The sequence below is a fragment of the Bubalus bubalis genome, chromosome 3 (assembly GCF_019923935.1).
Source record: "Bubalus bubalis isolate 160015118507 breed Murrah chromosome 3, NDDB_SH_1, whole genome shotgun sequence".
NCBI lineage: Eukaryota > Metazoa > Chordata > Mammalia > Artiodactyla > Bovidae > Bubalus > Bubalus bubalis.
The window spans coordinates 88,168,658-88,192,490 of record NC_059159.1 but is presented as its reverse complement, the minus strand read 5'-3'; the positions used below and the strand labels follow the sequence as shown (position 1 = coordinate 88,192,490).

The window sequence follows — 23,833 nt, the reverse complement described above, 5'->3', positions numbered from 1 at the left end:
TTTAGAGCTAGAAGGAACTTAGGAGATCCTATAGTCTAGTGGTTCTTTAAAAAATTAAAGCCACAAAACACTTTTTTTTCATTGAAATGTTTCAGTGAAGTCAAAAATCTAAAACAGAACAAATCAGAGTTATTTGGTGGAAGTGTGGGTAGGGGTCCCAGATCCCCAAATGATTGGGTCTGTAGATCACTTGAGAAGCCCCAAAATCACATCCTCAACATAGCTAAAGAACACACTTTGAAAATCCCTGCTCGAGTATAGTCTCCCTGTTTCAGAAATGTGGAAATTGAACCTAGAGAAAGAACTGGATTTGACCAGAATCATAAACTGATCTTCTAACACACGGTCCATTTTTCCATTTCTGTACTTGGCAACACTCAAATGACCAGGCTTTTATAATTTCCAGGCTCTCTACCCCCATTCCACCTGAGCCCTGGATTTGGTGCTGTCATTTACAATAAAATAAGGGGTGGGTGGAATCTGGAATCCACGCTCTTGAGGGAACAAAAGCAATGGGCTTGATTCTCATCTCCATTTTTTGCATCTTAAATGTCTTTTAGGGTGGTGGATATCTCAGTGCATTGCATGGAATAGTTCATTTCCATGGGCTAGCATATGAAACTTGGAAACCTAAGATACTATTTTTTGGTTTCTACTGTCATTTTTCAAGTTAACGTGGCATGCTGCCATGACCCTAGTTCAGGCCTTTATCATCTCCAGCCTGGACTACTGTGGCAGCCTGCTTAACTGACTGACATCTTTGCCTCCCATCCATCTCCTACTCCTATCCCTCCCAGACACTGTTGCCAGATTAACCTTCTCAAAACACCTCCTTCATCATTTCACTCCTCCCTTAAATGGCTCCTTATTGCCTTATGGACCAATTCCAAACCTTCCGTCTAAAAATTAAAAGTCTCCAACATCTGGCCCCAAACTACCTCTTGAGCTCCTGACACTCTCCACTTGGCCTTTCTGTTCAGTCAAACTGGTTCAGCTCTGTCCCCAAGCCTGCCTTGGCCTTGAGCACTGAACTCTTCCACCTTGATTCTCTATAGTTCCCTGCCTTCCATGCTTACTCCTGGTTCTCTAAACCCCTCCAGACACCAACCATCTTCCAGACTAGGCCAAGAAATCACTGGTATAACTTGAGCATTCACCAGTTGTTAGCATTCATTTTATGATATCAATACTTCACTTACAGTCTTATATTTTTACTAAGTTCTTTTATTGCTATTTCTTTAAACAGCTTTATTGAAGTATAATTTATATTCTTTAAATTCAACTTAGCATAATGTGTTCAGTGTTTATCCATGTCATAGCACATTATCAAAACATTCCTTTTTATGGTGGAGTAACATATTCTATTAGTATAGACATACCACATTTCATTTATCCATTCACCAGTTGATGCATGTTTGAGTTGTTTCCATTTTTGCCTATTAAGGATAATGTTGCTATGAACCTTAGCATACCAGTCTTTATGTGGATGTATGTTTTCATTTCTCTCAGGTAATATACCTAGGAGTGAAATTGCTGGGCATGATCAGATGATAAAGAATCTGCCTGCAATGCAGGAGACCCGGGTTTGATCCCTGGGCTGGAAAGATCCACTGGAGAAGGGAATGGTTCCCCATTCCAGTATTCTTTCCCAAAGAAGTCCATGGACAGATGAGCCTGGTGGGCTACAGTCCATGGGGTTGCAGAGAGTTGAACATGACTGAGCAACTAACACTGGAGAAGGCAATGGCACCCCACTCCAGTGCTCTTGCCTGGAAAATCCCATAGACGGAGGAGCCTGGTACTCTGCAGTCCATGGGGTCACGAAGAGTCAGACACGACTGAGCAACTTCACTTTGACTTTTCACTTTCATGCATTGGCGAAGGAAATGGCAACCCACTCCAGTGTTCTTGCCTGGAGAATCCCAGGGACAGAGGTGCCTGGTGGGCTGCCGTTTCTGGGGTCGCACAGAGTCGGACACGACTGAAGCGACTTAGCAGCAGCAGCAGAGCAACTAACACACACACGATAAATATATGTTTCTTAACTTTTTAAGAAACCATCAAACTTTTTCTAAAAGGGCTGTATTTTACATTCCCAGCAGCATTACAGGAAGGCTCTAATTTTTCCACATCCTCACTTATGATAATAACACTTATTATTGTCATTTTGATTATGAAAATTCTAGTGAATATAGAGTGCTATTTCATTGTGGTTTTGATTTCCATGTTCCCTAATATACCATTTCATTTTAATAATGCATTTGGATTTCTTCTCATTATTTGATAACACCCCTTTGAGGTTAGGAATCGTCTTACACATCTTTGTCCCATAGCATTTAGCATTCCACCTCAAACAAAGTAGATGCATAAGAATTATCTGATACTTGACATTAAAATATTATAATTAATTTGTAAAGGAAGGAGAAAGGAATTAGCATGAATTGAATGTCATTTCTGTGTGTGAAGTTTTAAAATATATTATCATTGAATTCCCAGCCTTGCCAAATAAGTTATAAGAAGTGAAAACAGACTCAGAGTTTAAGTGACTTGCCAACTAGTGACATGCAGTACTGAGCTGGAATCTGAACCGTGGACTCTATAACTGTAACTCTAAAGCCCAGACCATAAAAGTAAAAATAGGTGAAATGTCCACAGGAGACCTGAGACCAGAAAAGAGTGTGGGTGCAATGTGGATGTGTCTTTTCATACTGTAACATAATTAATTTCTCTCTTTCTCAGTTGCTATTGCTTTTCCAAGCAATTTTTCTCATATTTTGGTGAGTTTGAGAATCCATACGAAACCCACTAGCCTCCAGTTCTCCGCATTTACATGCATTTGGCCTTTCTTCCCCCACCAGTGTTCCACGAGCTGCGGGGAGGGCACCCAGACACGAAGTGCCGTTTGCCGGAAGGTGCTGAAAACCGGTGTCTCATCAATTGTCAATTCCTCCCTGTGCCCACCCCTGCCATTCTCTTCATCCATCAGGCCCTGTATGCTGGCCACCTGTGCAAGTGAGTACGTCAGTGCTCTGGGATGGGGAGAGAGCAAGAGCAGTAGCTTTCCCTGAGCCCGAGAGCAGTGGGGATAGTCAGGCAGTAAAGCCCTCAGAGGGCATCAGGCTGGTGATCTCAGCTAGAGATGGAAAAGGAATCTTAATTACACGTGGCCAGGCAGAAGGCTCTTCTCCACTGGGGGAAAACCAGCTTGCAGGAGGTAGAGCAAAGTGCACTTGCTGGCATGTGGAGATCTGGAAGCTGGAGTCAGTATATTACTAATGAAGTCTAATGTGACCCACTCCAGGATTTTAAACTAAACAGTGTGTTCTGTTTACTAGTAACCCCTAGAGGTATAACACTTCTGAGGTCTTCTCTCCATGTATATGGTGGCCGTGATGCTCTGTAGGACCCAAAAGGGAGACATTCTCCTTCTCTTTGTCCTCTGCTGCTTTTTATGATTCTGATTTCTTCCTTTTTAAAAAAATATTTGTAATTATTTATTTTAATTGGAGGCTAATTACTTTACAATATTGTAGTGGTTTTTCTCATACATTGACATGAATCAGCCATGGGTGTACATGTGTCCTACATCCTGACCCCCCCCCACCTCCCTCCCCATCCCATCCCTCAGGGTTGTCCCAGTGCACCAGCTTTGAATGCCATTTCATGCATCAAACTTGGGCTAGTGATCTATTTCGCATATGGTAATATACATGTTTCAATGCTATTCTCTCAAATCATCCCACCCTTGCCTTCTCCCATAGAGTCCAAAAGTCTGTTCTTTATATCTGTGTCTCTTTTGCTGTCTCACATATAGGGTCATCGTTACCATCTTTCTAAATTCCATATATATGCATTCCATATATATGCTGTATTGGTGTTTTTCTTTCTGACTTACCTCACTGTATAATAGGCTCCAGTTTCATCCATTTCATTAGAACTGATTCAAACATGTTCTTTTTAATAGCTGAGTAATATTTCTTTTTAAAAAAAGTCCTTTTAAAGAGAGGAACTGTCTTTCTCCTAGAATCACCCTCCATCTAGAACCCTTCCTCTCAGTTTCTAGGGTTAGAAAGCCCCAAGAGAGTGATAGCAGGTTGCCCAGCTGCACCTCCTTAGCTCTCCCATGCTTGATTGTGGCGGCAGCTTGATGGTCCACAGTTGGTAGCCAGCTCCTCCCGTAAAACAAGGCAGGAAGTGAAGGCCCTGGCCAAAGCAAACTCTAAAGCACTTTCCCTCTCCTTTCTTTGGTCCCCCATCTCTCTTTCTTCTCTCCACCCTCACCTTTTCTGCTCTGTCTTGTCGCTGCTCCTCACTCTACCCTTTCTTCACTCTCCGCTTCTCTTTCTCCATCTGTCTGCTTTCATTGCTTTCATTCCAGGGCCCGGGCGGCCATCCACAAAGCATAGTCCTCACATCGCTGCAGCAAGGAAGGTCTACATCCAGACGCGCCGGCAGAGGAAGCTGCACTTCGTGGTGGGGGGCTTCGCCTACTTGCTCCCCAAGACCGCGGTGGTGCTGCGCTGTCCCACGCGGCGCTTCCGCAAGCCCCTCATCACCTGGGAGAAGGACGGCCAGCACCTCATCAGCTCTGCCCACGTCACTGTGGCCCCCTTTGGGTACCTTAAGATCCACCGCCTCAAGCCCTCTGATGCGGGAATCTACACCTGCTCAGCCGGACCAGCCCGGGAGCAGTTTGTGATTAAGCTCATCGGAGGCAACCGGAAGTTGGTGGCCAGGCCCTTGAGCCTGAGGATCGAGGAGGAGGCCCTCGCGGTGAGGAAGGCCAGCCCCAAGGAGGCCCTGCAGACGCACAAACACCAGAACGGCATCTTCTCCAACGGCAGCAAGGCCGAGAAGCGGGGCGTCCCCGCCGACACAGGAGGCCGCTATGACGACCTGGTCTCGCGGCTGCTGGAGCAGGGGGGCTGGCCGGGAGAGCTGCTGGCGTCGTGGGAGCTGCAGGACTCCACGGAAAGGAACGCGTCTTCAGAGGAGGACCAGAACGCCGAGCAGGCCCTTCTGCGTCTGCCCTTCACCATGGTGACGGAGCAGCAGCGCTTGGACGACATCCTCCGGAACCTCTCGCAGCAACCCCAGGAGCTCCGCGACGTCTACAGCAAGCATCTGGTGGCCCAGCTGGCCCAGGAGATCTTCCGCAGCCACCTGGAGCACCAGGACGCGCTCCTCAAGCCGTCCGAGCGGAGGGGCCCCCCGGTGGCCATCCCTCCCCATAAGCACGTGTCTGGCTTCAGCAGCTTCTCCCGGATCTTGTCCACTGGGGAGGGCGGGGGCGGCTCCCGCCGGCCGCACCGCAAGCCTGTCATCGTCCGCAAGATCTCCGCCGCCCAGCAGCTCTCTGCTTCCGAGGTGGTCACCCACCTCGGGCAGACGGTGGCCCTGGCCAGCGGGACACTGAGCGTGCTTCTGCACTGTGAGGCCATTGGCAACCCGAGGCCCACCATCAGCTGGGCCAAAAATGGAGAAGAGGTTCAGTTCAGCGACAGGTGAGTTTTGCAGTTACCTAGTCTGGGAAGAGCTGGGGGGAAGGCGTCACCTTGTGCAGGAGGCACCCTGTTCATTCTTCCTTCAAGGTGTTTGCAAGGATAGAGCTTAGAGTATTGGGCCTCAGGGACCGCTCTCATCTCAGTACTGATGGACTGGTTAAGCAAAGACAAAGTATTTAATTTCTCTAAACTGTATACGCTCATCTTTGTAAGATAATAGTAAGAATACCTACAACCCTCAATCCTCATAGGATCGCTGAGATTAATGAGATTCTCTCCGGATAGCTCTGAACTTTTGGCAGGAAGCTATCATTCCAGCCCAAGGCATTATTACGTTACTGTTTTTGTGAGATGAACCGCTGAAAAGCTTATACACCAGGATACTGTCTGTGTGTGTGTGTGGTCCCCCAGGGCTGGGAACAGAGTGCAGCCAGCACCTGCTGCTCCCCGTGGGCGAGCCCATCCTCTGTCTGCGCTGGACAAGGAAGGCTGTTTGTTCCAGAAATCTTTTATTCCCAGTTGGATCTGTGATTAATTGTCCTATTATTTGTTGGTGTCTCTGTTTTGATGTGCCTTTACTGGGATGACAGCATGCATTTGAGGGTTTCCTTGGGCCATGGCCATTCATAATGTAGAATCAATAGTGATAGAAGAGGTAATAATAGTATTTTTTTTTGTACTACCTGTGTTCCAAAACCATGCCTTGCTTCCTATATACCTCCTCTGTAATCTTTATAAACAGCCTTGTCCAGCCCTGACAACAAATAGAGCTGGCATTGACTGAGTAACAACTGTCTTCCAGGCAGGTGTAAATGCTCCGTATGCTTTATCTCACTGAATTCTAACAGCAGCTCTAAGAGGTAGTATAATTTTTATCCACACTTTACAGAAGAGAAAATCAAGCCTAGCAACTTCCTAAAGATCACATTTATTAGGTGGCAGAGCCAATAAATGTGACAGAAATAAGAAAGGCAGCCAATGGAAGAATCATAGTCTATGGATGAGAGAGGAACTTTAAGGTCTGTGCTTCAGAGTCCTCATTTTAACTTATTATCTTCACTGAGTTCATGAAGCATGCTCTTTTCATTAAATGTCCTTTTAAATACTATTGTTCAGTTAATCCTCTTCACTGGCCTGCTTATGAGTAAGGAAGGAAAGAAGGCAGGATATATTATGTCTGGCAGCGTGCCGGGTTTATTTATATGTCACTACATTTGTTCTTCTGACAGTCAAGCCACTAGATTGACATTATCCTCCAGTTTCACATAAGAAATTGAGGTTCAGCAGCTCACCCAAGGTCACACTTTAGGAAAGGCCTGATTAAGGATTCAATATCAAGTTTATTGGATTCCAAAGAATAGTTCTGTCTGCTCTTCCGAAACTTGATGAACAAACATGACTCTGTCCATCCTGCCTACACCTTGTGTGTTTTTGAAATGTCGACAATATTGCTTCTCAACCTGAGCCCTTACAGATCAAACAGCTTTAATAACAATACTAAGCATTTTTTTCTGTGACACTCTGCTCAATGCTTTAAAGGTATTATCTTGTTTAATCTTCAAAAAAAAAAAAAAACAGCCTTATGAGATAAGTACCATTACTGTTACAACATCGGTAATAAAAAAGCTAAGGCACAGATGTTGGACCCACACAGAAGCACTGGAGACAAGGATTGAATGCAGACAGTTTGTTTTGAGAGCCTATAATGGTAACCTCTCCTCTTGTTTGCTTCTTGATCCTCCCCAGAATAGACTTTCCTTGATCAGCTTCTCTGCTATGATCCCTGCAGTTCTTTTGAGAAATCTTTGTAAGGAGTTTGTGGGTTAGGCTAAAGTTGCAGTAAATCCTATTGAGGTCACTGGGTCTCAGGGGGCAGCTCCAGCATCAGACCCCCAGAAGGATGGGTGCCGATTGCAAGTTGTCCCGTGGTGCTCAGGTGAGTGGGGCACTGGCACTGCCTCTGTCGTTGCACCTGTCACACCTATTATGCCCAAATTGTGCCATGCCTGCCATCAGCCAGTCAGTTCCTATTTTACTCATATCTTCTGGGCCTGTTGCCCTGAACTGGTGTTATTGAGATCAAAGGGAGTAGCAGTTGGCTGTATGAGGAGAAAGATGGGAATTAACATTTCTTGACTAACTCCAGCCACTGTATCCCCATGCCAGCAACTTCCACAGCCATCATCTCTTAATGTCCACTGCCAGGTGTAACATACGAGCTGATAGCCTTATTTCAGAGATGGGAAACCAAGGTTCACAGTAGTTAAGGAAGCTGACCCCTGTTAAATAGCTAGTAAATGGCAGAATCAAGAGAATACATTCAAATCCACTTCTGCCCAACACAAGCTCATGCTGTTTTGAGTAACTCAGTTCATGTTTTCATGCATCTCCTATATTTGACTCGGGATACCAAGTTGCCTCAAGACCCCTGCTGTTTTCTCCTAGCCTTTTCCAGGGTCCCTTCCTTTGACTAGTGATTCCTTCCTCCTAATGGGTGTTCAACGACACAGGCCACTGAGATGGGGAAGGGGATGATCAGGACTCTGTTCTGCCTGGAACTGCAGGGAGAATATTGAAGCCATGGCTTACTCAGGGGTCCCAACAACTTCCTTGAGTGCTGGAGTTTATGAAATCCAAGGATCATGCCTCATCTTGGTCATTGGTGACTGCAGGAAAAATGTAGGAGGAATTAGAAGGACTGAGGTCTTTGGGCTGGTCTTGCCAAGGCCCTTCCACTTTCCATGGCCTTAGTCCCTTCATTTAAAAAGCGAGGGAGGTTGTAGCAAATCATCTCTGATCTACCCTCTTCATTCCTTGATAGAAGGTCTGCTGCTGCTGCTACTGCTGCTAAGTCGCTTCAGTCGTGTCCGACTCTGTGCGACCCCATAGACGGCAGCCCATCAGGCTCCCCCATCCCTGGGATTCTCCAGGCAAGAACACTGCATGAAAGTGAAAAGTGAAAGTGAAGTCACTCAGTTGTGTCTGACCCTCAGTGACCCCATGGACTGCAGCCTACCAGGCTCCTCCATCCATAGGATTTTCCAGGCAAGAGTACTGGAGTGGGCTGCCATTGCCTTCTCCGTCACAGAAGGTTAAAACCCTTATGCTGATGGAGAGTGGGGAGAACCTTGAGCATGTTACTTCAAAATTTGTCCTACAAGTTATCTTCCGAGTGGTTCACAGAGGTTCATTGATCACATGAGTTTGGGATATGCTCGCTTAAAGTTAAACGTATGTATTTACTGCTGGACTTTACTTATATTTTTTAATATAGTATTTGATTTTTTCTTTTTTTTTATAAAAGTAATGAAAAGGCTATAAAAAAATTCAAATAATACCTGAATCTATAAAGTAAAAATGCAGATCTCTTTCATGCCCCCAATTCTATTCCCCAGAGGCTGTCTTAATAATTCAGTATATACCCATTTAGAATTTTTATATATTTTACTGTATTATATATGTCACATATGCACATAAGATTTGTGTTTTTTTAATGCAATGTTATGTTTACAAATTTGAATTAATTTCTATTCAACAACATGTCTAGGAGACATTTCAGAATAGTATGTAGAGGTTGATATCACCTTTTTAAACCACTGATTACTGGTCTTGAATGTATTTAACTAACCCTCAAGGGAAATTACTTTGGTTTTTCCATTTTCAACTCCTATAAGCATTCCAACATGTATAGCATGCAGTGTTTTCCAAGTATTTCTTTGATCAATGAATAATTTTTTGGTCTAATAATCTCAAGGACATCAATAATTCTTAAAATACTACTTTTGCCTTTTGATTTTTACCTTAATGGGCATTAGGAGTCTAATGGCTTTAAGATGAAGAAGAGTCAGCAGAATCTTGCTAAAAAAAGAAACCTGGCAGCCAGTTGCTAAAGATGAAAAGTTGTAGGCCTAGGACAGAAGAGAGCAAATTCTAGGTCATGAGCCACCAGGATATTAGTGGGAACAGGGGATAACATTAAGAAGGAAAGCACAGGGACTTAACGTGCTTCCACTGGTTAAGACTTCTCTTTCCAATGCAGGGTGTGTGGGTTCGATCCCTGGTTGGGGAGCTAAGATCCCACATGCCTTGTGGCCAACAAAACAAAGCATAAAACAGAAGCAATGTTGTAACAAATTCAATAAAGACTTTTAAAAAATGGTCCACATTAAAAAGAAGGAAAAAAACCACATAGGGGTCATGAGCAAACAGTACTACAGTTTTTGCCACTATCAAGATATTTTTTCCAGATCTAGCCTTAACAGAACTTTTTAATGCAAGTTAATGGCATGCAGTAGGGAAAAATAAGAGATTTCCGTTTCTGATCCTTGACATCATAATTTTTCCATTTTGCTTAGCTAGCCAGTAAGAAATATGGCTGGAGCTTAGTGTTTTATGCAGTTTTCCAAGTGCTGTTTGAGAAAATAAAATGGTTGCATCTGTACAGAACACACAGGAGCCACAGAACTGCCATTGGGACTACTCTGCTGTGGCTGTTGGTGACCTCTTTTGTGTTGGATTTCATTGCTTGTCATCATTCCTGTGTCTGGTAGCGGTTCAGAAATGCTCATTTATTTTTAAACAGAGAAGTGCTGAAATGCTCGGTGTTATAGTTCAGTTAGTCTGTTTTTGCTTAGTACCCAAATCCATCTTTCTGAAAGAGTCTGCAAACTTCAGCCGGCTATTGGTCTGAAGGACTTTGCAGATATATTCAAGTACACTCCGAAAGCCTGAGCCACCAAGAAAGTGACTGAAGTCTGTTGTCTTGGCTTTTAAATATGCCAAAGCTTGACTTAAAAGAAGCTGGCTTTCAGAAAGAATCACTAACAATTCAGATACTACTGCATCTCATCAGGTGTATAACTTACTAGTTAAAAGGAATTCACCTCATTCTTAGAAGCACATGTCAACTTCTTAAGCAATCGTTTACAGGATGTCCCTCAGTGTATTAAAACATCCTGATTCTTCCTAATTCCTACTTCTTCCTTTATTTCATATACGTTCCCATGCTTACTCTTAACCAGACCCCATGTTAGATTGAGGGATGGAGGAAAAAGAGGCTCATTCCCTGTAAAGGCAACTCAAACTCTAGTTTGGAAACCAGAGAAGTAAATGCAGGGTGTAAATGCTAAGTGAAAGGAAGGCATATTTCTTTATCTCATAAGTATTAATCTGTCATATACCAGAGACAGACCTACTTGCTGAGAATATTGTGGTGAATGAAACGCAAGTTCTCTTGCACTTCATGAACATTTAGATATCTGCTCAAATGGCACACGTCGGGAAGATCTTCCCTGCTCATTCTGTCTAAAAGAGCACTCCTTATCATTCTCTGACCCTTTAACTCTATTTTACTCACAGAAGTTTATCATCCTCTGACATATTGCATATGGATGTGTTGATTTCCTGTCCATAATGGTAGGAATTTTCTTTACTGCTGTGTCCCCAGTGCTGGAAAGAGTACCTGGCACTAAACAGGTACTAAATAAACAGTGAGTGAATTAATGAGTGAGTGCGAAGCAAGACTGTAAACACAGAAAAGGACACAAGAAAAATAGCAGATGGTGATGAGTGCTGGGCAGGAAATGAAACAGGGCTTTGATAAAGAATGATCTGGTGACCTCAGTAGGTGAGTTATTCTGAAGAGGTGACCTGAAAGCCGAGAGCTAAATGATAACCAGGATCTAGCAATAGAACATCAGAAGGAAGAACCTTCCTGGGCAAGGGAGAAGCAGTGCAAAACTCCCAAAGGGAAGATCAGTTTATTGTGTTGAAAGAACTCAAAAAGAAGACCATTTGGCTGGAGTGTGGCAGGCTGAAGGTAGAGGTGATATGGGATGCCATGGGGGCAACCAGAGACCTGGATGAGAAGTTGGGGTTTTGATCTGAGCACCACAGGGAGATTTTAGAGGCTATTAATCAGGAAAGTAAAATGATATGATTTCCATTTTTATTGACCCACACTGGCTACTTTGTGGTAAGTAGATTATAGACAAGCATGAGTAGAAGCTGGGGAGCTGTCAGGGGGCCCTTTGCAGTTGTCCCTTCAACTCCCCAAGTATCTCTGTTGGCCATTTGGTAGTAATAGGTGCCAGAGAATGAGATCATAAATAAGGAAATGTCCCTGCTCTCCAGAAACTGAGATATACTGGAGGGCTACTAGAGAATACTACACTCCAGTGGTTTGAAAACATTAATATTATCACTCTCAAGTAGCTAATTTATAACCTGGAAATATTTCACATATAGAAGGCTATCTTAGGTCCCCCACCAAGGTTGTTAATTATGCATTTTTAAAATCCTTACCTGATATTTCCACTCCGTTCATGATGGAGTTCTCTTCTATTTGCCCACCTTGTGTTCTGGGGCCACATGTAACATAGAACATACACTCTTGTGTAAAGCCTCCTCCCCCACAAAAAGCTTATTTCTAGTTTGTTCAAAAAGAAGAAAGTTGTCTCACAAAGCATGCCTTATCTAATCTGAGCTCTCAACAACATTCTACACAGGCTGAAACCTTCTTTCTAAAAACGCTCTCTTACTACTTTAGAAACCACACACACTTGGCTTGCTTCCTACTTCTCTGGTTATTCTATCTCAGCATCTTTGGGATCCTTCCTTCTCTACCCGCCTATTAGCTACCCGCTTAGAAGTCTCACTCTGTATACACTAGTGATCCCTTGGCTCCAGGACTCCTCTGTATGCTGATTCTCCTGTATCTAGCACAGAGTACATCTTTCTTCTGATTCAGATGTAAAATTGTCTGCTAGACATACTAACCCAGATGCCCCACAAAAGGTCAACTCAGTATCTCTAAGGACTTTCCAAGTGGTGCTAGTGGAAAAGAACCTACCTGCCAATGCAGGATGTGGATTCGATCCCTGGGCTGGGAAGATCCCCTGGAGGAGGGCATGGCAACCCACTCCAGTATTCTTCCCTGGAGAATCCCATAGACAGATGAGTCTGGCGGGCTATGGCCCATGGGGTCACAAAGAGTTGGACACAGACTGAAGTGACTAAACACACATGCACAATATCTCTAAAACTAAACTCCTCAGTCCTTATCTCAGTAAAGAATACCTCCAGCCATCCAGCTTTCCAAACCAAAATATAGGTATACCTCAGAGATAGGGCAGGCTCAGCTCCAGATCACAATAAAGCCAATATCACAATAAAGCTAATCAATAATTTCTTGTTTCCCAGAATATATAAAAGTTATGTTTACACTACACTGTAGAGTGCAATAGCATTATGTCATAAAAGCCAATCTATATTCCTTAATCTAAAAATATTTTCTTGCTATCATCTGAGCCTTCACAGAGTCACGGTAGTAACATCAAAGATCACAGATCACCATAACAAATATAATAATGATGAAAAACTTTGAAATATTGCAAAAACCACCAAAATATGACACAGAGATGTGAAGTGAGCAAATGCTATTAAAAAAATAGTACCAATACGGCCTGGATATGAGGGGAGTTTGGTAGAGAACGGATACACGTATATGTCGGGCTGAGTCTCTTCGCTGTTCACCCTAAACTATAACAACATTCTTAATCTAACTATTGTTGTTCAGTCACTAAGTTGTGTCTGACTCTGAAACTCCATGGACTGCAACACACCAGGCTTCCCTGTCCTTCACTATCTCCTGGAGTTTGCTCAAACTTATGTTCACTGAGTCAGTGATATCATCCAACCATCTCATCCTCTGTCATCCCCGTCTCCTCCTGCCCTCATTCTTGCCCAGCATTTGGGTCTTTTCCAGTGAATCAACTCTTTATATCAGATGGCCAATGTTTTGGAGCTTCAGCATCAGTCCTTCCAATGAATATTCGGGGTTGATTTCCTTTAGGGTTGACTGGTTTGATCTCCTTGCTGTCCAAGGAATTCTCAAGAGTCTTCAAAAAGCATCAAAGTCTTCAGAAAGTTCAAAAGCATCCATTCTTTGACTATACTGATCTTTGTTGGCAAAGTACTATCTCTGCTTTGTAATACATTTTCTAGGTTTGTCATAGCCTTTCTTCCAAGGAGCAAGTGTCTTTTAATTTCATGGCTGTAGTCACTGTCTGCAGTGATTTTGGTGCCCCCCAAAATAAAATATGCCATTGTTTCCCCATCTATTTGCCATGAAGTAATAGGACTGGATGCCAAGGTCTTCATTTTTTGAATGTTGAGTTTTAAGCCAGACTTTTCACTCTCTTCTTTTACATTCATCAAGAGGCTTTTTAGTTCCTCTTCACTTTCTGCCATTAGGGTGGTGTCATCTGCATATCTGAGGTTATTGATACTGCTCTTGACTGTCTTGATTCCAGCTTATGATTCATCCACCCCAGCATTTTGCATGATATAGTCTGCATATAAGTTGAATAAGCAAGGTGACAATATATAACCTTGACATACTCCTTTCCCTATTTGGAACCAGTCTGTTGTTCCATGTCCAGTTCTAACTGTCACTTCTTAACCTGCATACAGGTTTCTCAGAAGGTAGGTAAGGTAGTCTGGTATTCCCATCTCTTTAAGAATTTTCCATAGTTTATTGTGATCCACACAGTCAAAGGCTTTTGTGTAGTCAATGAAGTAGAAGCAGTTGTTTTTCTGGTGATCCAGTGGATGTTGGAAATTTTTTAAATTAATTTACTTTTTAATTGAAATATAATTGCTTTATGGAATTTTGCTATTTTCTGTCAAACCTCAATATGAATCAGCCACAAGTATACATGTATCCCCTCCCTTTTGAACCTCCCTCCCATCTTTCACCCTATCCCATCCCTCTGGATGTTGACAGTTTGATCTCTGGTTCCTCTGCTTTTTCTAAATCCAGCTTATGCATCTGGAAGTTCTCAGTTCACATACTGTTGAAGCCTAGCATGAAGGATTTTGAGCATTATCTTGCTAGCGTGTGAAATGAGGGCAATTGTATGGTAGTGTGAACATTGCCATTTCTTCGGTATTGGAATGAACACTGACCTTTTTCAGTCCTGTGGCCACTGCTGAGTATTCCAAATTTGATGGCATATTGAATGCAGCACTTTCACAGCATCATCTTTTAGGGTTTGAAATAGCTCAGCTGGAACTCCATCACCTCCCCTTGGTTTGTTCATAGTAATGCTTCCTAAGGCCCACTTGACTTTATACAGCAGAATGTCTGACTCTAGGGGAGTGACCACTCCATCGTGGTTATCTGGTTCATGAAGACCTTTTTTGTATAGTTCTTTGTATTCTTGCCACCTCTTCTTAATCTCTTCTGCTTCTGTTAGGTCCTTGCTATTTCTGTCCTTTATTGTGCTCATCTTTGCATTAAATGTTCCCTTGGTATCTCTGATTTTCTTGAAAAGATGTCTAGTCTTCCCCATTCTATTTTTTCCTCTATTTCTTTGCATTGTTCCCTTAGGAAGGCTTTCTTATCTCTCCTTGATGTTCTTTGGAACTCTGCATTCAGTTGTGTATATCTTTCCCTTACTCCTTTCCCTTTTGTTTCTCTTCTTTTCTCAGCTATTTGTAAGGCCTCCCCAGACAACCATTTTGCCTTTTTGCATTTCTTTTTCTTCGTGATGTTTTGGTCATCACCTTCTGTACAGTGTTACAAACCTCCATCCGTAGTTCTTCAGGCACTCTGTCTACAGATCTAATCCCTTGAATCTATTTGTTACTTCCATTGTATACCCCGAAACAACATAAAAAGTTTTTAAAGTGTTCAATAGAAGCCATCAGATACTAAGGAAAAGAAACAAGGAAAAATAGCACCAATAAGCTTGTTCCATGCAGAGTTGCCACAAACCTTCAATTTATTAAAAAAAAAAAAAAAAAATAGTATCTCTGAAGCACAAGAAAGTGAAGTGCAATAAAATGAGGCCTGCCTGTATTTCTAGACTGTTCCAGTTCTTCAGTGGCTCTTTCACCCTCCACTGACCTCCGTTCCCACTGCCTGTCCTTGGCTTACGTGTCAGCTCTCAATGATGGCGGCAGCCTCCTAACTCTATATTTGCCTTCTCAAGACCAGGGATTGGCAAATTCCAGCCAGTGGCTTTACATTTTTTAAAGAGCTTATTAAGAATGGCTTTTAAAGGATTATTAAAAGAGTCATTGAAATTGAGCCCAGAGCTGTTTAATTAACTTGCTTAAGATCCCTCACTTAATAAGTAGTGGAGCTAGGGTTTGAACCCAGATAACTTAAAGGATTATGAAAGGAATGACTTTTGTATTTTTTAAAGGATTATTAAAGACAAATAAAAAGTGGAATATACAACAGAGACCATAGGTGGCCCTGAAAGCCTAAAGTATTTGCTATATATCCCTTTATAGTAAACGGATTCTCACTTCTGCCCTAGATCATTGACATGCTACTGCCAGAGCATCTTTCTAGCAAAGTCATCCATGATGCTCCCAGGCTTAAAATTTTTCCCTTGGCCTGCCAGCATTTGAAGATGATTTCCAAATGCCCTAGCATGATATACAGTGTCCTTATCATCTGACGTCTGCCTACCTTTCTTGCTTCATTTCTTACCAGACCCCTCACTTCACCCCACTGAGCTCTGCCCTGCCACGATACCCAGTTACTTGCTGTGTATGAGTTTGCCTGGGAACTTCCAGCCACTAGAAGTGAGTAAGAGCAAAGAGTCAATATCTTGTGGTGCCTTAATCGCCCATCACATCCAGGCCAATGGAGAAATCCTCCTCATCATGGGCATCATTGCTAAGAGTTATGAGCACTTGCTTTGAGCTACAAGATGTTCTCAGTGTTTTATAGATGTCCATTTATTTTGATGTTGTTCAGTTGCTAAGTCGTGTCTAACTCTTTGCAACCCTATAGACTATAGCCCACCAGGCTCCTCTGTCCAGGGGAATCACCCAAGCAAGAATACTGGAGTGGATAACCATTTCCTTCTCCAGGGGATCTTCCCGATCTAGGGATTGAACCCACATCTCTTGCATTGGCAGGTGGATTCCTTACCACTGAGCTGCCAGGGAACACCTCACCCCATTTATTCCTAGAACAACCCTTTCAGGTTACTATTCCAGTTTTACAAATATTAAAATTGAAGCACAGAGATTGTTAGATTCAGTCTGGCCCCAGGGATCCTGTTTCTTTGTATTGACTTTAACCTTAGTTGAATACATGGGCTTGCCCCTGTTTTAGAAAGAAGCCATTGGGGTCAGCTGAATTTAGCATAATCCAGCATTCTATCCTCTAGCCGGCTGGCTTCCAATATGTGAGGCTTTTGTTTTTATTGTGGCATGTCTGTTTCAGGGAAAGACTTTTCTTCTCTCAGTCTCTCTCCCTTTACATATACACACCCAGCTGTAAATATGCACAGTGCTCGGCACATAATAGGCACTCAGTAAACATTATTATTGTCACATCTGTGTTTGTATCTCTAATCATGTATGTTTACAGCATTGACAGCCTGTGCATGTATGTGTTTAGGTACCTCAACCACAAACAAGATGAAGCTGAACCGTTTCTTCTTTTCAGTCATTCTGCTAAATACTGAACACTACCCAGGCCTTTCTATTCTGCACCACATTTGAGTTGAGATTCAGGCAAAAGCTGAATTTGCATTTGGAAATGAGGCATGCTAGCTGAAAAATCTTGCAACTCCACCCCACATCTAATACCAGGAAGCTCATGTCATTATGGACAAATATATGTCCAGTATTCCTCCATCTGAATCCAACTCCAGAAACAATACCTATAAGGATGTTCAGATTCTCCCAAATTTCCAGAGGGAGCTAGGTTACCAAACTGGGAAGGGATGCTGATTGAGGATCAATCTTTTCCTCTGAGAAAGATCTACATACTGCTGATAGTCCCACACTGGCAGGGAAGCCCCCACTTTCTACCCAACACCTTTGGTCTAAGAGTGAGCCTATAGTCACATACTCCTCATAGCCCAGCTGATAGAAATCTTAAAGCATTTAAACAAGACTTTCCTAAAGGTCATGTGACTTTTCAGAGGAATGCAAATGAACATAAAGACAAATATGAAACTAGAGACTTGGGAGAAAATACTGATTCCTTCTTCAGTTCAGTCGCTCAGTCGTGTCCAACTCTTTGCGACCCCATGGACTGCAGCATGCGAGGCTTCCCTGTCCGTCACCAACTCCTGGAGCCTGCTCAAACTCATGTCCATCGAGTCGGTGATGCCATCCAGCCATCTCATCCTCTGCTGTCCCCTTCTCCTCTCCTTCTTAGGGATGGAGAAACAGCTCACAGGTGCCATTTCATCTATATGGAGCCCTAGGGAACAGGCTAATGCCAAAGAGTTTCTGCCTTTTGATCCCTAAGCCAGTCCCTGCTTTCTTTCTGTTGTGGTTCTGGGTGCACCCACCTCACTCCACCAATCCCTTTGGTCAGGAGGAGCAAGCTAATGGTTACAGCAGTTAACCCTGAGGACAGCCCACAATGGTAGTGAACAGGAAGGCTAGAATCATAGCATCATAGTTCTGCCACTTAATAACCACAGGAGTCTAACAGCTCTGAACCCTTGTTTTCTCATTAGTTAAAATGATCATAACCACCCTTCAGAAAAGTGAAGAAGAAGAGAAATATTATCTGTAGTATGCCTGGTACACAGTGGATACACATTTGATAATATAATCATTGTTCCTTAGAGATGAGGCCAGTGTACCACACACCATCTTCCAGGATGTCACAAAATCAGGAGCATTACTCTTATTTTGAGGAACCCCTGGGCAGTTGTTGGAATACTAGCACTAAAAAGGTGTCTAGGAAAACACAATGTGATGGAGAATTGTCAGCCTATATCCAGACAACAGGAGAGTGTGCTTACACTCTACGGACAGTTTTTTCTGATGTTTTTGATCTGGTAGGATAGAGAAATATGTATGCTCTAAATGTTTATACTTCCCAGAAAGCTCTGGACAGTGTTCCAAAGTGGTGTTGAATAGAAGATGAATTAAGGAGTATTTGGAAGGCTTTAGCTTGGGCAACACAGAGTATCCACAGATGGAAACTTCTTCGAATGGAAGAGAGAATCAGATGGAAAATGCCTCCAGGGTCAATTTCAGAACCACACTTGTGAATAATGCTATATGTAAAAGTCATAAGCACATGAAATGCAGTTTCTAAGTTTGTAGATAATATAAAAACTGGAGGCTGGGCAGATAGTGAGGGAAGAAGAAACCAGTTTCAATTTGGTTTGGTTTGTTTCCTTTATAGAACCAAAGGAAATGGAGATGACAAATGTTTTTCCCAGTTGAAAAGTATAAGAAAAGCAAGTCAGAGAAAAAAGAGCCATCTCAGTAAATAGATAAAGCTTAGCCAAAAAAAAAAAAAAAAAAAAAGATAGAAGATCAGTGCAAGGTCACAGAAATGACCGGCATGAATCAGAGAACATTAGAGAACACAAGACAATTAGTGACAACCAGTCACTGTCTACTCTCTGAAAAGCTGGAGCGTCTCAAAAGATCCCCCTAACAGTTAATTTATTCTTCCTAGAAAAGTGGTCCTAACAAATAACATTTCTGAAAAAGTGGTTAACATTTTAGTATAAATGAGGAAGACACCAAAACAAACCAGAAGTGAAAGTGCTTCCGTGTTCTAGGTTGGGGTCAGCAAACTTTTCTTGCAAAGGGCCAAACAGCAAACATTTTAGCTTTGCAGGCTATCCCGTCTGTCTCAACTATTCAGTTCTGCCAGTGGAGCATAAAAGCAGCCATAGATTCTTAATCTGCTGTGGCTGAGTGCCAATAAAACTTTATTTACAAAAGCAGGTGACAGCTGGCTACAGTTTGATGATCTCTATTCAAGGTAAATAGGAAATACAGTCAGTCGTTTCATGCAGAGGTCTGCAGTTTGGAATGAATTACCTGGCAGGAAGATAGAACTACTCATATTAGCAAGTTCAAGACTTTATGAATTTCTGAAGAGAAGGAAACTGAAGGGTTTGGCAGAAAGTATTAGGACAGAGTTAAGAATGTGTGGCCAGTTGACCTTTCCCATTCCACAAATATTTTCTATACTTCCACCTGGAGCAGTCATGGAGCTTCCAGCATTAAGTAACTTTTAGTTGGCAATTAAAAGCAGCCAAGGTTAAAAAAAAGAGTTGCCCTTGCTAAATGGTGATACAAAACTCTTCATGAACCTCAAGTCTGTTCCCCAAAATGTCTGTACAAAATAAAACTCTCCCTTGCAAGGGTCTGGGCTACTATAATTTTTGGCTTCAGAAAAACATTCTTGCAGAAGATGCCTTCTCACAATATTCTTTCTGTCCTCTAGCTTCAAGCTACTTAAAATCTAGAAAATTCTTGTTAGCAATTGTCCATTTCCCTGAGTAACGACAAACCTTGGCACAAATTACCCCCCAACAAAAATGAGGCCAAACCGCATGCCTTCCAGCTATTTAAAATCCAGAATATTCTTATTAGTGATTGTCCATGTCCCTGAGAGACATTGGCATATATTACACTCAACCAAAAATAAAGCCAAACCACATGCCTTCTTACTAGGCCCCAGTGGATGTTTGAATAGAGTCTGTTTTTTTTTAAGGTCAAAGGTCATTCCCCATTCCCAATTCCCTGCACCAACTGAGCAAGTTACTTTTCAGAGCTTTTGTGTCCTCTCTAAAATATGATAATGTCAGACCAGTAACACGAATGAAATTGTATGAAGCTTGGACACTTGTCTACTGAATACCTGCTCCCACTCTCCCTTTGTGGTAGATTTGATTATCCTAATCTTAGGAATCCCTAAGCAGAAGAAAAGTCAGCATTTCAGGGTAAGACAAAGACCTCAATACCTCCTCCTTGGAGCTGTGAGCTAATACTTTTTGCACAATATTCTTTAACTGCTTCTAAGCTCACTTTTTCCCAATTCTTACTCTTTTCCCAATTTTACTTTTTTTTTTTTTTTTTGCAATTGCAGAACTCTGGCATTTTTATAAGTGTTCTAAAATATCAGTATCTGGTTAATAGTGTTAAAACAATTATGGAAATGACTAGTTGTGTTTATTCCGAGATTCCTGAGTCAAGAATAGAATTGAGGCTGTTGCCAACCCAGTGTGCCGCGTGGCCTCAGCCCTCTGCTTGTCTTTCCCACCCGCCGGGCTTCCACCAAGATATACCCACTGTGGCCCACGCCCTGTTCGCTCACACAGCGGACCCCTTACCTCTTCCCCCGTGGCCCTGATTTATGTATTTTTTTCTCAAAAACTGTTCATTTCTCAATCATTTACCCATGTCAAAGCAGCTCATCACAACATCCAGATTACATTAGGTTCAGATATGAAGAGTGAATGATGATGGCAATGGTAATGCTAATGTTGTTGTTCAGTCCCTTAGTTGCGTCTAACTGTGACTTCATGGACTGTAGCACCTCAAGCTCCTCTGTCTTCTGCTGTCCTCTGGAGTTTGCTCAGATTCATGTCCATTGAGTCAGTGATGTTACCTCATCTATCTCATCCCCTGTCACTCCCTTCTTTTCCAATGAGTCAGCACTCACATCAGGTAGTCAATTTTCTAATGAATAGTCAGGGTTGATTTCCTTTAAGATTGTCTGGTTCTATCTTCTTGCTGTCCAAGGGACTCTCAAGACACTTCTCTAGCACCACAATGCGAAAACATCAATTCCTTGGCACTTAGCCTTCTTTATGGTCCAGTTCTAACATCCGTATGACTACTAGCAAAGCCATAGCTTTGACTATATGGATCTCTGTCAGCAAAGTGATGTGTCTGCATTTCAGTACACAGGGTTTGTCATAGCTTTCATTCCAAGGGGCAAGCATCTTTGAATTTTGTGCTTGTGGTCACCATCCTCAGTGATTTTGGAGCCCAGGAAAATAAAGTCTGTCAGATTTGATTTTCTTGGTGATATCAAAAACAACCACTAAATATTAATAGTAACCTGCACTTCCCTAGTATTTACTACTTGTCACATACTTTTCTGTGTTTTTGAAATACCTGGACTCAACATAGAATATTCACAATACCCCTCAGTTGGTGCAGTAACACTCCTCATTCTGTGGGTGAGACAACTTTGCCACTCAGAAGTAAGTTACTTGTGCTAGGTTACAGAGCTACTGAGTGGGACAACTGGGGGCTAGGGCCCAGTCCCTATGGCTCTGGAGTCTGTGCTCTTATCCACTGTGCTATGTTGTCAAAATGATGATTTTCAGCTCCACTGCTTGGAAGGTCACTAAACAAGTGTTGTGGCTTCCCTGGTGGCTCAGATAGTAAAGAATCCACCTGCCATGAGGGAGACCTGGGTTCGATACCTGGGTTGGGAAGATCCCCTGGAGGAGAGCATGGCAACCCACTCCAGTATTCTTGCCTGGAGAATCCCCATAGACAGAGGACCCTGGCGGGCTACAGTCCACAGGTTTGCAAAGAGTCAGACATGGCTGAGTGACTCAGCACAGCACAAACATGTGTTTATTAAGTACCCATTCATTGTGTGTGCATGCTCAGTCCTGTTAGACTCTTTGCGAACCCATGGACTGTAGCATGCCAGGCTCTTCTGTCCATTGAATTTTCTAGGCAAGAATACCAGAGTGGGTTGCCATTTCCTATTCCAGGGGATCTTCTCAACCAGGAATCAAGCCCAGGTCTCTTGCATCTCCTGCATTGACAGGCAGATTCTTTACCAGCTGGGAATCCCCATTTATTTAGCATGTCAGCACTACACTGAATACTGAAGTGACAACTATAAAAAGGAGTCCTTGAAGTATTTTTTTATTTATGTTTAATTGGAGGATAATTGCTTTATGGTATTGTGTTGGTTTCTACCATGTATCAACATGAATAAGCCATAGGTATATGTACACCCCCTTCCTCTTGAACCTCCCTCCCACTTCCCATCCCATCCTACCCCTCTAGGTTGCCCCAGAATACCAGATTAGAGCCCCCTACATCATACAGCACATTTCCACTGGCTGTCTAATTTTACATATGGTAGCGTGTGTGTTTCCATGCTGCTCTCTCCATTCGTCCCATCCTCTCCATTTCACCCTGTGTCCACAAGGCTATTCTTTGTGTCTGCATCTCCATTGCTGCCCTGCAGATAGGTTTATCAGTACCATCTTTCTAGATTTCATACATATGCATTAATATATGATATTTTTCTTTCTCTTTCTGACCTACTTCATTCTGTATAATAGGTTCTAGGTTCATCCACTTCACTAGAACTGAGTCAAATGCATTCATTTTTGTGGATGAATAATATTCCAATGTGTATGTGTACCACAACTTTTGAGGTATTTGTTTACAATCTAACTGAAGGGATGAGATGTGGTAGAGTGAAAGGACTTCATCAGATCAGATCAGTCGCTCAGTCGTGTCCAACTCTTTGCGACCCCATGAATCGCAGCACGCCAGGCCTCCCTGTCCATCACCAACTCCCGGAGGTCACTCAGACTCATGTCCATCGAGTCAGTGATGCTATCCAGCCATCTCATCCTCTGTCGTCCCCTTCTCCTCCTGCCCCCATCCCTCCCAGCATTAGAGTCTTTTTCAATGAGTCAACTCTTCGCATGAGGTGGCCAAAATACTGGAGTTTCAGCTTTAGCATCATTCCTTCCAAAGAAATCCCAGGGCTGATCTCCTTCAGAATGAACTGGTTGGATCTCCTTGCAGTCCAAGGGACTCTCAGGAGTCTTCTCCAACACCACAGTTCAAAAGCATCGATTCTTCGGCACTCAGCCTTCTTCACAGTCCAACTCTCACATCCATACATGACCACTGGAAAAACCATAGCCTTGACTAGATGAACCTTTGTTGGCAAAGTAATCTCTCTGCTTTTGAATATGCTATCTAGGTTGGTCATAACTTTCCTTCCAAGGAGTAAGCGTCTTTTAATTTCATGGCTGCAGTCACCATCTGCAGTGATTTTGGAGCCCAGAAAAATAAAGTCTGACACTGTTTCCACTGTTTCCCCATCTATTTCCCATGAAGTGGTGGGACCGGATGCCATGATCTTCGTTTTCTGAATGTTGAGCTTTAAGCCAACTTTTTCACTCTCCACTTTCACTTTCATCAAGAAGCTTTTGAGTTCCTCTTCACTTTCTGCCATAAGGGTGGTGTCATCGGCATATCTGAGGTTATTGATATATCTCCCAGCAGTCTTGATTCCAGCTTGTGTTTCTTCCAGCCTAGCGTTTCTCATGATGTACTCTGCATATAAGTTAAATAAGCAGGGTGACAATATACAGCCTTGACGTACTCCTTTTCCTATTTGGAACCAGTCTGTTGTTCCATGTCCAGTTCTAACTGTTGCTTCCTGACCTGCATACAGGTTTCTCAAGAGGCAGGTCACGTGGTCTGGTATGCCCATCTCTTTCAGAATTTCCCACAGTTTATTGTGATCCACACAATCA

General features: G+C 42.8%; 1 protein-coding gene across 4 annotated transcripts in view; it reads left to right on the top strand.

The window, feature by feature from the left end:
- Nucleotides 1–23,833, top strand: part of ADAMTSL1 (ADAMTS like 1) — a 1,120,403-nt gene that overhangs the window by 948,832 nt on the left and 147,738 nt on the right. For all 4 annotated transcript variants that reach the window (XM_025279016.3, XM_044939811.2, XM_044939812.2 and 1 more), the window contains 2 exons: nucleotides 2,859–3,012; nucleotides 4,379–5,504. In XM_025279016.3, the coding sequence (XP_025134801.1) occupies nucleotides 2,859–3,012; nucleotides 4,379–5,504 (1,280 nt within the window). The remainder of the gene's footprint in view (nucleotides 1–2,858; nucleotides 3,013–4,378; nucleotides 5,505–23,833) is intronic.